Consider the following 15,774-nt stretch of genomic DNA (forward strand, 5'->3'; position numbering starts at 1 on the left):
CTGTGGCATGATTGTTGGTGCCAGACAGGCTGGGTATTACAGTATTTCTGTAACTGCTGATCTCCTGGAATTTTCACGCACAACAGTCTCTGTGTAACAGAGTCTATACAGAATGGTGTAATAAAGAAAACATCCAGTATGCAACAGTTCTGCATATGGAAACGCCTTGCTGATGAGAGAGGTCAACTCAGAAAGGCCAAACTGATTAGAACTGACAGAAAGGGTACAGGAACTCAGATAACCACTCTGTACAATTGTGGTGCGCAGAAAAGCATCTCAGAATGCACAAGACATCAAACACTGAGGCGGATGGTCTACAATAGCAGAAGAGCATGACGGGTTCTCCTTCTGTCAACCAAGAACAGAAAGCTGAAGCTGCAGTGGGCACAGGCTCACGAAAACTGGACAGTTGAAGACTGGAAAAATAATTCTGATTTTTCAGGTGCACTTTCATGCTGCACATTTCCTGTTCTACCACATCCCAACGGTGTTCTATTGGATTCATATCCGGTGACTGGGAAGGTCACTGAAGAACATTAAACTCATTGTCATGTTCATAAAACCAGTTTGAGACAACTTTTTCATTGTGACATGGTGTATTATCATGCTGCAAGTAGCCAGTAGAAGATGGGTAAATTGTGGCTACGAAGGGATGTCAGGTGGTCTGATTAATCTCGATTTCTGGTGAGGCACACAGATGGTAGGGACAGAATTTGGCACCAAACAAATCCATGGAATCCATGGTCCCAACCTGCCTTGTGTCAACAGTCCAGGCTGGTGGAGGTGGTGTAATGGTATGGGGAATGTTTTCTTTTGGCTCATTAATACCAATCAATAATTGCTTGAATGAAACAGCCTATTTGAGTATTGTTGCTGACCATATGCATCCCTTCATAGCCACAATTTACCCATCTTCTAATGGCTACCTCAAGCATGATAATACACCATGTCATAAAGTAAAAGTTGTCTCAAACTGGTTTCATTAACATGACAATGAGTTAAATGTTCTTCAGTGGCTGTCCCAGTCACCAGATCTGAATCCAATAGAACACCTTTGGGATGTGGTAGAAAGGGAGATTCGCAGCATTAAAGTGCACCTGAAAAATCTGCAGGAGTTTGCAATCATGTCAACATGGGCCAGAATCTCAAAGGAATGTTTCAAACATCTTGTGGAATCCATGCCGCGAAGAACTGAGGTTGTTTTGAGAGCAAAGGGAGGCCCTACCCAGTGTTAGTATAGTGTTCCTAAAAAAGTGCTCTGTGAGTGTACGTATTTTATATATATATATATATAAAATATAAGTTTAAGTTTATATATTATATATAAACTTAAGAGTGTATTTAAAAAAAAAAGTACTAGTAACTTACAGCATCCACCAGATTGACCACTGACTTCGCAAAGTTCCGGGTTTGCTGCTTGGTCTTCTGTCTTTTAAACTGCACCAATCATATCAGTTTAAAAAAGAGAGAAAGATTAGAAACCTGTCCAACAATAATAACAACAGCAACAAAAACAACATCATCAGCAGCAGCAATAATAATAAAGTCTATGTATATAGGATTTTATGTTAATTTAGTGCTTTAAGTAAGTGCATAATCATGATAAATGGGAAGACCAATTAGAAGAATAAGAAATGTAAATGACATTTACTATGAAGTACAAATGTAAAAAACAAAGGTAAAGACATGAAGATAATTTAACATTTTTTCTCTATTTAAAAAAAAACTAGTAGAGGGCAGCTAATGAGTATTAAAAGATGCGAAAGATTATTAAAAGATATTAGGGAAAAGGCATTATTTAAAGATTCTTTGGCAGTGATTCTTAAAGGCAAAATCCTGTTGTAGAGGCTACATAGAGGCTTTGAGAGTCCCCCTAGAGGGAAAAAACTGAAGCACACTGATCATTCCTTGAACTTTTACCACTGGGATGGACTGCACTTGATGATTTGAAAACTTTACACTCTTAGAAAACAGGGTTCCTCGAGTCATTTAAATGTTTATTGCAAATTAAACTTCTCTGAATGGAAAACGCTGTTGTAGGGTTATGTATAAACCCTTTACAGGTTCCCTCAAACAGACAACCAGAAGAACCTTTAGGGTGTATTTGGAAAACTCTACTGCCATGTAGATTTATTTGAGATGTAAAGCTGAACGCTTCCCTAAATGGGAGACGTATCTGACAAAGTGGTAAGAGCGCCCTCTTGTGGCCACTGCTTTCACTGTGCCTTACACTACCAACCCCCAAATCTCATCGGTTTACACCAAACCACAAACCCAGAAACTTCTCTCACACTGAAGGAATTCCAGAATGATGGCCGTGGTTGTAATAAATTGGATCATATTTCCTTAGAGAGTAAACAGCAGTGTGTGACTATTTACACATCCAGCTTTATTTACCTACACACAAACACACAGAGTAAACCTTCCACCAACAGACATAAACACACACCATATTGTGGTCACTGATAATCATGAGTTCGATATACTTCATCTCCTCAAACACATTTCTTGGCATCTGAAAAAGAAAGAGATATAATGCAACAAACCAGAACTGAGCCACATTTCAACACAATGAAAGCACACACAAAAAAGTTTTAAATATTTTTTCTTTTTTTTAAAAAAACAACAACAAACCATCCACTAAAGAGGTTATAACATATTTCTGTAGTCCCCAGGGATGTGTGCTCTCATTTAGTTGTTTTTGGTCTTTTGTGTGGCAATATGTACTACCCAGTATGAATTTATAATGAATCATTAGGCAAGACTGATGTTATTTGTCCTACTTACATAGTTGGATAAAAAATAGACTCTTCCAGTAAGAGAAAACAATCCTACAGTCTACCATACAATTCTATAATCTTCTAGGTTTGCACATTTACGCTTGACCAATCCTGATTCTCCTAAAGTAGTGTGTGTTCTGTTCAAGTGACATATCATACATAGAGTCTACAACAGTTAATCAAGCATGCTCGTTAGAATAGCAGGCCACACACTTATTAGAGCTGTCTGAAAAGCTATTAAGTGAGTTTTTGAGCAAGGTTTTTAATCAGATTTCTAGGTTTGTATACAAACTTTGCTGGATGTTCGAATAATTTATCATTTTTCAGACTGTTTCATGAGATTTAAAATCCCTAAAGATGGACTGTTTTCATATAGCACAGGTAATAGTACTGCTGAGAACAGGCTTGAGCATTAATCCACAACCCACATTAGAGCCTTGTGGAGAGATGAGTAGAATATCAGGTGACTGATATATATGCTGGCTGTTCTGTTCATGCTATAGTCAGTCTTCCTTTGGGAATGCCACACATGTGTCACTGACTAGAGTTCTGCTGGGTGTATGTGAGCTCATGGTGTGGGGAAAGCCCCCACCCAGACTTACAGCACGCTTTTTCCTGCGCTGCAGCCAAGCCATGTCATCCAGCTGGCCCTCCTCATCTACACACACAGACAATTACAAACGTTTTATTTTGTACTGTCACTAAGCACATAACTATGTGCTCTATTATTGCCAACTTATTCTAATCTTTATTTTTAATCTGATCCGTTTTATACAAATTCAGTGACTCATTGGTGGGGTGCTGTGTAGGTAACTGAGTAACATGTAAACCAGCAAATGCTACCCGTTTAGGTTGTACACACATATGTAATTCATTCATTTATCTTTAGTAACGTCTTCATCCTGGTCAGGTTTGTGTTGTATCCAGAGCCTATCCTGAGAACACTAGGCACAAAGTATGCAGTATGCAGTTTTACTGAATACATCATTTGTGGAAACCCTGTGGACACTTGACAACACCCAAAAGAAAATGTTCTTACTATTGATATCAGTTTCTCATTGGTATGTGTATATGTGCAATTTTCTTTCATGTTCATAAGCAACAAGGTTGTTTTTGCTGAATTTTATCTACTCTTGCTAGCATTCTTTGAAGCAAATTACTACTTTCTGAGGCACACTACCATATTTCCATCTTTTTGTTTACATTTTTACATTTGACGGCATTTGGCAGACGCCCTTATCCAGAGCGACTTACATTTTTCTCATTTATACAACTGAGCAGTTGAAGGTTGAGGGCCTTGCTCAGGGTTAGGATTTGAACTTACGACCTTATGATCAGTAGTCCAACGTCAGTAGTCCAACATCTTAACCACTGAGCTACCACTGCCCCCACTACCACAACAGCTACCACTGTTTGATGGAACAGGAGCAGTCTTTCTTCTAACCATTTTTGCTGTTAACTGCAATACGAAGTAGCAAAACGCAAAAGACTGTACGAAATGAAAGCGCACGATGCATCGCCCATCTGCAATAGTTTGATGCGCATAGTTGAATATGCTATAATTAACCTGAACCCTAAAAGTAGGCCAAAAAGGTGTTTGGAGTATACCTGCATCCTTGGGGTCATGAGGGCTTAGAAAGCTGGCCATCCTCTGCAGTCTGTGGGGTCTAGCGGCACCATCCTTAAGCACAGACATTGCAATTTGGACAGATGATGCACGTACTAACTTCCAACAAAGAATACTACATTTCTTTCGTTACGTAGTAATATTTATACCACAGCACTGTTGAATTCTCAATTCTGATTGGTCAGAAGGTGCTGGTAAATTTTCTATGACATCAGCTCTGATAGTATTGGCGATTTGTAAGGCCAACCACAGTTTTTTGATAATACGCTCATTTTAATATTCTGTTGTTTTTTTTTTCAACTCACTCACAGGAACTTGTATGGCAGATGCTCTACATAATCTAAGACTAATATTAAATGGACTTTAAAAACCTCCCATTATTTGTTCTGTTAACAAGAAAAATATATATTCATTGATACAGTATGCTAAAGTTTTGTATCACTGATATTGTGTGCTTTTAACATCCTCCTCCTGCTTTGTAATGGTTTCTGCCATGTGAGAGACTTCAGGACAGAGGACTTTGCACTATTGACTTGAGGAAAAAAATAGATAGGCTGGTAAGGGGACTACTGTTTTATAGTTGTTATAATGTCAATGTTAACAGGAATTAACAAGCTTCGTGGATTTTTCACACTTACTCTAAAGTTACTCTAAACTGATAAAGAAAAAGTATGGAGTATCATTCTTTAATTAATAATTGCTGTGGTATAAGAGGAATAAAAAAAAGTTTGGGATGTATTGATACAGAAAGATATTCAACTTTGTATTGGAGGATTCTCAGCTTTGTGCACCACCTTACCATTGATTATTTTCCTACAACAGCACACCCCCAAAGTTTTTTTTATTCTTTACATACTGAACATGTTTTATAACCTACAACTCTCTGGGTATCACATAAATGGCAACACATTAGTACTTACAATCGAGTGTTTCATAGGCTCAATAAAATACACATAAACGCCATCATCAAACATGCCACTGGCAGCCACAGAAAGAGAGAAGAAAAATAGCACTGAGAGGCAGTAAAAGCACTTCTTTAAAGTGTTTTCTTTTATGAAGTGTGATTCTAACAAAGACTAACTGTTGTTTTTATACTCACTGCAAGCCGTCACAAGTTGACAGGGCTACACGAGATGCCACATTCCCTCTCACCTGGCCACGGTAATAACAGTGCTCTCCACCCTGAGAACACACACACACATCTTAATGCAGGCGGCACCTTAAAAACCTACCTCACAATCTTACGCAGATAATAAATCTTACACACAAATGATACATAAAACTGCTCAAATCACGCTGTAATTCATATAATCTGTTAGTGCTTCACTGAGGCAGGCCAAGCAGGGTAAAAATAGCAGGAAACAGAACAGTGATTAGAGAGTCTCCAGTAGAAACAGGAGCTTCTTTATTTCTCTCTGGACCATTGTTCTGTAGAGCAGATTTATGAGCTGGGTTTTAACCAGTCGATTCATTAGAGAGGTCATAGTAACACAGTAGAGCCAAAGACAAGTAGAATGTGGATAAAATGGGGAATTCATAGTCAAAATAATATGCATGTTTAAAAATACTCATAGCCCTGAAACAGTGACTGTAAAAAAAATCGCTGAACAATAAGTAGGATATATGAGTAGTATAAGGACTAAGCAAATTAGATTATGTGAATAAAGGCTGTAGGTTCCAACCACCTTCTACAATATTCCATAATACAATTTTTCAAAAGTGTTTCTTCAGCAGTACATGTCAAAGTTGCTCTTTATGTCCTGAGATCCTTGATAGTCAGGTACATATGGACAGAGTGATGCTGTTATCTTACACTGATAATTAGGTAAAGGTAATATTTCCTGTGCATAAAGAAGAGAGTATTGGATGTGTTTATTTGACATTGCAGTCACCTTCTCTCTCACCTCATCATTCTCTCATTCTCTCCTCTCCCACGTTGCCAGATTTCCCACACTGCATTATTCCTGCAGAGCAATATCTGATAGTCATGTGGTCTGAGCTTCAGTGCTGCTGAATCAGTGACTAATCATTTAGTTCTCACCTCACTTAGCTCACATCTCTTTCTCTCTATCATTCTTTTTAATGCAGTTTCTCTTCGAGCTTCATTTTAGCCTCTCAGTCTTATATGTAGAAGTAGTTATTTGTCTTGACCAGTCAAAGTAATACATTACAGCCTCAGCTCTTAAATTTTTTTTCTTCGCTTGCATTTAGTTGCTATTTTTGTGGTCAGAAAGAATCACTTACGCTTGCATTACCACCTGCCAAGACCAGCATTAGCACATGTGCAATGCAAGAACAGTACTGTCCTGACAACATACAATTCATACACCCTGGTTTTGTGAATGTACTCTATTTATAACTCTATTCGTGATGAGTACTAAATGTAAACCAACCAGCTTTCATTACATATAGGTCATATACATTATTATTTTTTTTATTATTCTAGTTAAATATTTAATTAAGTAGCAGACTTGCCCAATTTATTGTCATCATAGAGATATTATCAGCCCAAATTACACCATAAATGAACATTCATGAAAGTGTACAACAAGACAGAAATCACATTAGTCATAAATTTGCTCAGTTAGTGAGTTATTTGTACAACTGAAACAGTGACATGGAATCTTCCCTTTACTGAGCCACTGGTGAACATTGTGATTTTTATTAGAAAGAGAATGAGAACAGTTCATCTGACTGGACATAGGAGCAAAATACTGAGCGCTTCCTTCATTCTAACTGAACCCATTTTTGCAATTACACCACTAATGCCTATGTTCATGGTCCAACAAATTAGAAGAATATGTAAGACTGTGATCTTATTTTGTGCTTGGGCCATGTTCACAAAAGAGAGCCTTCAGCCTCTATTTTTATATATTTGCATACTTTCTCTCTTTGTCTCACTCTCTCTCTCTGTGTCTCACTCTCTCTCTGTCTCACTCTGTCTCACTCACTCTGTCTCACTCACTCTGTCTCACTCACTCGTATTGATGGGTTGGGTTTTTTTTGTTTTGTTTTTTGCATTTTGCCAATCTCTGTTCTCTGTTCCAAACCCCCTGATTTCAAAACTAGGCATAATAACACTGAATTTGAAATGAACAGCTCACCTATTACAACTTTAAATAGCAAACTGGTTGTCTGTGCAAAAGCTGCAAAATAAAAAAAAGCTGGTATGATAAAGGTCACTGGAGTGAAATCAGCAGGCTGTAAGAATAAAGCACTACCTTAGACATGATAGGTTTTCCTTCCTCATAGTGAATCTCCACATAATCGGAGGATAGTAGGTCACTGTAACACAGACAGAAAACAAGTATTATGACTTCCTACAGCCGTGGGTTTCTTCTGCTGAGTTACGATATTGCAGCGCACAATATGAGCATCTCCAGTGCAAGACAATACAAGAAACACTATAGAGGTGGGGTTAGACAGTACTGGGTTTCTTGTTCATGTACATTAACACTAATGCATTGTCATTGATCCCATTTATCCATGAATCACATTAGTCACTGTATTTTTCGGAAACATACAGCCAAGAGTGGGATTTTGAGATAATACGTGAAACAGCAGATAGCAGCTAAAACACACATGCAACATCTGCTGAACATTAAACATGCATATTTTATGGAGAGGGTTAAATGTATCCTGGGCATTAAAGGTATTACTGCTTTATTATCAAATTAGCACACTGTATATAAGGACTACACAAAACTTTAAATTCTCATAGATACTAAATGTCTGCAGTCTTTTTGATCCAAGGCCAGTTATACTGAAAGCATAGTTACTATAAATTTGACATTCCACTAATCTTTAAACATAGACATCTACATATCAGTTTATACCAATCTGTGTTGCAGTGCCACAATCCTTGAACCGATAAAATGTTGTCAAAGTAAATAACACTAACCAATCATGGTTTCCATTGAGCTCACATTTAAAGAAGTTAGAGCTCTCCTGAAAGAGTGTTTGACTGCCTAATGATGTTGTATAAACAACAGTTTTAAAAGAAATACAGTGGATAATGTGTGATACGGAGAACTAGTTATTAGGTGGGAACCTGTAATGACTAAATTGGTAGAAAATGTTGTACAAAAATGTATGCATGTATGCAAAAAAAACTACCTAACTTGCTCAATTTCTATAACTGTATAACCACAGTTGGTTATTATATTCATATCTGTATCAACTGAATGTGCATAAAGGAGCTAATTTTACAGCATGGGTGTCCTGGTGATCTACCGCCCTGGAGCTTTTACTGCTAACAGACCTAAATCTAAAATTCATGTGCTCCTAAAAGCATTGATTACCAGGCAGGGTCTGTCTGTCATGTCCATGTCTGCAATTCCAGAAGTTGCAGACTACAACTCCATTAATCGTTAGACTATAACCTCATCACATGAACTTCAGCTAAGCTCCCATTCCCTGATTACTAATGGAACTAACAGACATTGCAGTCTGGCTTCAGCATTGTGTCTGTGATTATGCCAAGATTTGCCACATGCCTGTTTTGATCAGGGTTTTGACAGACTTCTTCACATTTACTGATTAGTCTTGTTTAGTTTAAGCCTGTTTGCTGATTGCCTGACCATTTTTGGTTTCTGAGCATTGCCTAGCTTTTGGTTTGTCAGCTACAACAATTTTTAATGAAACCAGAACACCTACTTGTATCTATCTATCTGCAGTATGACAGAAGACTTCGCCTGAAGAATCATGGAAGCAGCAGGCTTCAGCAAATTCCGTCAAATCCTCTCTGCTCAAGGCCATGTGTTCGGCAAACAGCAACAGCAAAATTCCACCACCCATATAAAATTAGAAAGTCTTGCAGGTCATCAGGATGGCACCCACATTACGTACCCACGTTATGCCCATCCCAACAAGTATGGTAGCGATGTTTCAAAGTTAATAACTACAGTGTTCACTGTACTTCTCTTTTTAAGAAATCAAGTCTGGCAACAACAACAAAAAGAGAGATCAAGGAACAGGCGAACATCTCATGTCCCTAAAACAAGGTTCACAATCAGCAGGTGAGGTCATCACCTGGGGACTCCAGTGCATCCACTAAAGGGCATAATTCATGAGGGGGTCCAAGTGATGAGCTACGCCTTCACACCAGTGTGATCCATAAATCTCCTTTCCGGTAATGGAATCCTCAAATAGCCCCACTGTACTTGCTTTAACCTGGCTTCAACATCAAAGCCCAAGAATATACAGGATGAACACGAAGCCTCCTCACTATCATCAGACCTGCCCACCTCATCCCAAACTTACCATATCCTTCACGTCTATAGAAAAATTATTATGACTATATGACTGACTTCTTCTCAGGTACCACACCACCCTGATCATACAGCTACCTGCTACATTCCAAAGAAAATAATGCCATGGAAGAATATCTCTGTCTTTGTTGAAAGACTACGTCAGACCCTCCATCTCACCAGAAGAGTGATTCTGCGTCCATGCATAGATAACCTGGGTCAAGTCACAGTAAAACATAGATACCCACAGCCTCTGGTTCGCTCAACCTCAACAGCTCATACGGCCACCATCTTCTCCATCTGTTAAGTGCTTAGAGCCTATATAAAATCAGAGAAGGTGATGGATGGAAAAAGGCTTTTAGTATAACCGCTGATCACTATGAATACTTGGTAATGCCATATGAGGGTCAGTGTTCCCTCTGCCTTCCAGGCACTCATTATTGATGTACTCAGAGACATGTTCAGAAAATTTGCAGTCGCCTACATTGATGAACTTCTAATCTTCTCGAACTCAGCACATCCAACACATCAAAATGGTGTTACAACGATTGATCCCGAACATCTTATGGAGAAGTGTGAGTTTACAGTAGCAGCACTACAACATTAATTAAACTGGGACTGATAGGAACTCATCAATTAAACTGGAACTGACTGGAAGTCATCAGAGACAGAAGAGAATTAACAATCTATACTACAGTGCTGTGAAAAAGTATTTGCCCCATCCTGATTTCTTCTGTTTTTGTATATATCTCATACTAAATAGTTTTAGATTTTCCAGTGAAATGCAACATAAAACAAAGGCAACCTGAGTAAACACACAATACAATAAGTTTTTTTTTTTGAAGCAAAAAAGTGATCCAACACCTATCACCAATGAAAATCCTTTAGGAATTTCTGGTAGAGAGCAGAATTAATGTTTCCCTCAATTACTGCAAGCTGTCCAGGCCCTGAAGCAGCAAAGCATCCCCACACCATCACACTTCCACCACCATGCTTGACTGTAGGTATGATGTTCTTTTTGTGGAATTCAGGGTTTGGTTTATGTCAGATGTAACGGGACCCCTGTCTTCCAAACAGTTCCACTTCTGACTCATAAGACCACAGAACATTCTCCCAAAAGGTTTGAGGATCATCAAGGTGTGTTTTGGCAAAATTCAGATGAGCCTTAATGTTCTTCTGGGTTAGCAGTGGTATTTGCCTCACCACTCTTCCATAGATGAAATTTTTGCCCAGTGTCTTCCTGATAGTGGAGTCATGAACAGTGACCTTTAGGTTCTTTATGTAGGTCCTTTGATGCTGTCCTTGGGTCTTTTGTGACTTCCTGGATGAGTAGTTGCTGTGCTCTTGGAGGAATTTTGGAAGGTTGGACACTTCTGGGAAGGTTCATTACTGTGGTGACTTTTTTCATTTGGAGATAATGGTTCTCACTGTGGTTCTTTGGAGCCTCAGAGCCTTTGAAAAAGCTTTGTAACCCTTCTCAGACAAATGTATTCCAATCACCTTCTTCCTCATCATTTCTGGAAGTTCTTTCAATTTTGGCATAGTGTGTTACTGGGTAAGACCTTTTGAAAAAGTTCTATTTAAGTGTTGCTTTGATTGAACAGGGTTTGCAGTAATTAGGCCTGGTTGTGTCTGATCCAGCTGAACCCTATGAATGCAGTTTCATAGATTTGGGGAATTACTAACTAAGGGGGCAAATACATTTTCACACGGGCTCAGCTGGTATTGGATAACTTTTTTGCATCAATAAATAACGTTATCATTTAAAAATTGTATTTTGTGTTTACTCAGGTTGGCTTTTGTTTTAATTTCTGAAACAATTTAGTATGAGATATACACAAAAACAAGAAATCAGAATGAGGACAAATACTTTTTCACAGCACTGTACATCTTGTATGCAGTAACGATGGTAATAGTAAGAGACTGCTATGTGCTGGATTCACCTTCAGCTCTTATGTCTTCTAACACTACCTCCCAGGCATCCGAGTCTGACTCAGCGAGCACGCACACACACACACACACACACACACACACACACACACACACACACACAAAATAGCTCTTTCATCTCACTTGCACTTTCTGGCCCAGATACATTTTTCTTCAACCTTGCGTAAATGTTTTCAGGGAACAAACATTTTCATCGCAAAAATGCCTTTGTGCGTTTCCTCTGGGCGAGACCTCATACATCATCGGCGTTAAATAAAGAGTACCCAATGGAGAGTGTGTTAGACAATTCAAATCAGATTAAGAGTATTTTTAAGGTTGGGAGCTGGTATGGGGGGTTGGCTATGTAGCAGGTTATGGGTGAGTGTAAAAAGAGAGAGAGAGAGAGAGAGAGAGAGAGAGCACAAAACAGACTGAGATGATGCTGTTCGTGTTTTCTTAAATGGTTTAAAATGGCTTAAATGGGACAGTATGTGCATGTATGGACAGTATGGGACAGTACTGTTGTGTGTTGTATGTTAAAATTTTGAATCGAGACAACAAACATGCATAACTCCATTAATTGATTAGTTGCAAGTAAAAACTTCAACTTCACAACCCAGACACACCTCTATCCCTATATAAATCTCTCCAATGACTGGACAGGGATCAACAAAGACCCAATTACACACACTCAGACTAACAGATCTATAAGTCCCTCTGTTCCTCCACAGAGGAGAGGCCAGAAGAGGCTGAGCGCAGAGTAATTTTAGTTCTCGGCTGCAGCGCGATGTGGAGGACTAAGCAGAATTGTGCAGCACAGGTGCAGTGAGGGGAGGAGGCCAGAGCAACACTCTAAGAGCAGGACTCACTGGCTGCATGCAGGGAGATTGCTATATTTAGATCAGATCATTGCTGCTGCACAGCCACAATGCCAGCTGCAGTGTGTTCAGAGACCAGACACATACACCCGCAAACATTTTGATGTCACACCCACTCACAGACCTTAATATGGATGTGACTCTGAAAGTGAGAACGGGCAGACCCATCCTTTTTCTGCAATATTACATTCTAAACATTAAAGGGGGAAAAAAATTACAATTAATGCTACAGTATATGCCTTAATCACCACATCACCTATTCACTGCATTTAGTCCAAGCTTTTCTTAAAATGCAATAAAAGACAAATAAGTTCCTTTACATGTCTGTAAATAAGACAGGTGCAAGAAAGCGTGAGAGAAAAGAATCCAGAGAGTAAACAAGCACTCAGTCCTTTACATGGAGCATCTCTTCTGCATATCAATTAAGTCAGAGGACTGACAGCAACACAATTCATTCTTTATTCAAGTGCAGTAATCAAAGTTACTCAGGACATGAGCCAGCAGTCCCTACACCGGCAAATAGCAGCTCTCTCTCACACTGCTACTCTGATAATAATAGGGGCATGGGATATGAGTGATATTTAATTAAAGAAAGAACAACAGTCATCATTCATACCTGGCAGATATTCGACTGCATCTAATATTGATCCTGTAGTGCATTTATACCCTACTAAAGTCCCAGCATATTAATTAGCTACTCATCCTAAAGTATATTACACAGAACCTAGTTACAAAAGTGAGGAATGCAAGTCTGGACCTGCCAATGGAGGGTTAAATCGTTTTCTGCACCCACTACATCTGCCTCTTTTAAGACACTTTCTTGGTTAACTGCAACATTTAACACGTAACACACTACAGTATTCAGTGATTTAGTGTCGTCTCAGCATTGAATGTCATGCAAGCACTTAAAGAGTAAATCGGTAAATGCCGTGGCCATGGATATATAATGAAGTCCAACAGATTTGTCCTAACTGAGACATATTCCTCGATCTACATATTAAAGATTCTATAGTAAGCATAGAATAAGCATAAACTTAGTAGGTAGCGCTTCACAATATGTAATATATATAGCAATTATATTGCTAAATTCTGCCCCCTTTTTTAAATAACACAATACATTCTTAATAACAGAATAACTTTTCATATTGAAATATGAAACAATCCACAGAAAAATGTACTTGGAACTTCTGACTCACAACAAAAAGTGTTCATTAGCGAGCACATTTGCATATTGCAGGCTTCTTTGATTACACAGCCTAAAACTGCAATAACGATTAACAAACATTACATTATGCAGACATATTTGAAAGCCCTTTACTATAACACAGCACATCTGTACTATAACCATGCCTTTTAGCTGTGGAGCCACAACACTTCAACAGTCTAGTATTGACCAGGCTGTGAAACCTAAAACACTGTGTCTCATGCATGTGTACATGTGTGTAGTGAATGAAACAACACATATAACAAAATCTATGTGCTACACAATGAAATACAACATAACACTGCTGTACCTAGAAACAAGGATTTAAAGGTAACTTGAGAATAGAGATCTACACAAGCTAATACTCACTTGTTTAATATGAGGTCTAGTATGAATCTGGATCCAAAAGCCTCAAGCTGAAAACTGGCTTGAGCCAAATGGACTACCTAAAGAAGAGAGCAGGAAAAAGTAAGTGTTTTTATTAAAGTACTCCATCTGACAAAATGAACACAAAATCTTGCGCCACATAAACATAATGCAGACACACTTTTGGTATTACAGCGTTGCAGTAAACTGAGCTCATGCAGCTTGCCAAGAAGATTAGCTGCTGCCAGCTGCCAGACAGACAAACGGCAGATTCCCCCACGAGGAAGTCTGCAGTCTTCTTAATACAATATCTATAGCCTAATATCTCTTACCTTAACATCCTTAGTAAAATGCATTTATGCCGATACCAAAATACACTGCAATTAAATTTGCATGAATTATTCTGACGGAGACAATAATGCACACACTCACCTGGCCCTGCTGGCCCGGGATCTTGGTCTGAGTGTTCAGGTTATGGTAAGTGCTCTCAGATTCCTCGTTAAGGTAGTAAATGAGGCGAGATGGATATGTGATGGTGTGTTCAGCCTCCTGGGTGCTCCCATTGTGTGTGGAAGGTGGTGCAGTGGCATCCTGCTCCACCCGCACTGACACAGCATCCCCAGCAGACTCATTCTCCACTGACACACACATATCCACACACACATTAATCCAGTAAGTCACAATAGCTGGTAAATTGGTACAGGTATACAATATTACTATAGTAATATAACAACCAAACATGATTCCACAAATTCACAAAGACAGCATAATCAATGTACTTTGTAGAGCTTCATCTATCAAAACATGGATGGCTGCATTTACCGTAATAATAATAATAATAAAAATAACAATATTATTATTAGTAGTAGTAGTAGTATTAATAATAATAAGAATCATCATCATCATCATCATGCATTAGTAGTATTAATATGACATTTATTTAATTTTTATTCACATAGTCTAATTTTATTAGTATCTCTTTGCAATAAAAACAGCTAGAAATATCTGAACATTTACAAATGTGGAACTGTGGATTCAGATGTATATTCATGCAGAATATAGCCTATGCATGTGCATAGAACTAGAAAAACGCATTGTGGCTGTGATAAGCATCAAATCTCCCTCCCTTCTCCACTTAAGACACTTTGCTCCTGTACTGTACTGTACTGTACTGTCCTCAGCGTCCACACACAGGACGTCCTTGTGTCCTAACCCAACCGAAATAAAACTACACACACACACACACACACTTCAGCAAGCTGTAACTGTATGAGTTAGTGACAGCATCACTCAGTTAAGGTTACGGTACTTACCGCGCGGCGCTGTCGTTACAGACTGCAACCCGGAAACGAAGATGCTCACGAGCAAAATGAAGAGAAGCGTCAGATGCATGATTCATATTTGTCGGTATGAATAGTGCTATGTTAGCGCATGCACGCGGCGAGTGGCCATCATAGTGTCTTTACTGTGAGCAGGTCTACATAGTCTCTGCAGAGTAGCGCAATGCGAGGCGGTGGCCAGCTGCATGCAAGTACTTCTGCTCTGTGAGCATGGTCGAGCTCAGGAGGGCACTGACTGCGCCACACTTGCGCAGAGCGTGTGTCTCATTTGTAGTCTACTGAGTGTTTGTTTAGACTGGAGGTTTTGATTTAAAGCTGCAGTAGGTAACCTTTTGTTTTTCAAAGAATATACCTTTTATTGGGTCAGTGCAGCATAAAATATTTTTTAAAAATCCATGTTT

The 15,774-nt window shown here is 38.9% G+C and overlaps 1 protein-coding gene across 2 annotated transcripts in view; it reads right to left on the minus strand.

Annotated features, from left to right (window-relative positions):
- LOC128608907 (disintegrin and metalloproteinase domain-containing protein 23) overlaps positions 1–15,774 on the minus strand; it is a 30,338-nt gene extending 14,564 nt beyond the window's left edge. The window contains exons 1-10 of one of the 2 annotated variants that reach the window (XM_053627081.1): positions 15,347–15,774; positions 14,466–14,671; positions 14,037–14,113; positions 7,629–7,692; positions 5,507–5,589; positions 5,328–5,385; positions 4,389–4,461; positions 3,383–3,438; positions 2,450–2,515; positions 1,369–1,437 (exon numbers count right to left, since the gene is read on the minus strand). In XM_053627081.1, coding sequence (XP_053483056.1) covers positions 1,369–1,437; positions 2,450–2,515; positions 3,383–3,438; positions 4,389–4,461; positions 5,328–5,385; positions 5,507–5,589; positions 7,629–7,692; positions 14,037–14,113; positions 14,466–14,671; positions 15,347–15,425 — 831 coding nt within the window. In that variant the 5' untranslated portion in view covers positions 15,426–15,774. The remainder of the gene's footprint in view (positions 1–1,368; positions 1,438–2,449; positions 2,516–3,382; positions 3,439–4,388; positions 4,462–5,327; positions 5,386–5,506; positions 5,590–7,628; positions 7,693–14,036; positions 14,114–14,465; positions 14,672–15,346) is intronic. The other variant, XM_053627082.1, reaches the window with a different exon arrangement.

The sequence above is a fragment of the Ictalurus furcatus genome, chromosome 6 (genome assembly GCF_023375685.1).
Source record: "Ictalurus furcatus strain D&B chromosome 6, Billie_1.0, whole genome shotgun sequence".
Classification (NCBI taxonomy): domain Eukaryota; kingdom Metazoa; phylum Chordata; class Actinopteri; order Siluriformes; family Ictaluridae; genus Ictalurus; species Ictalurus furcatus.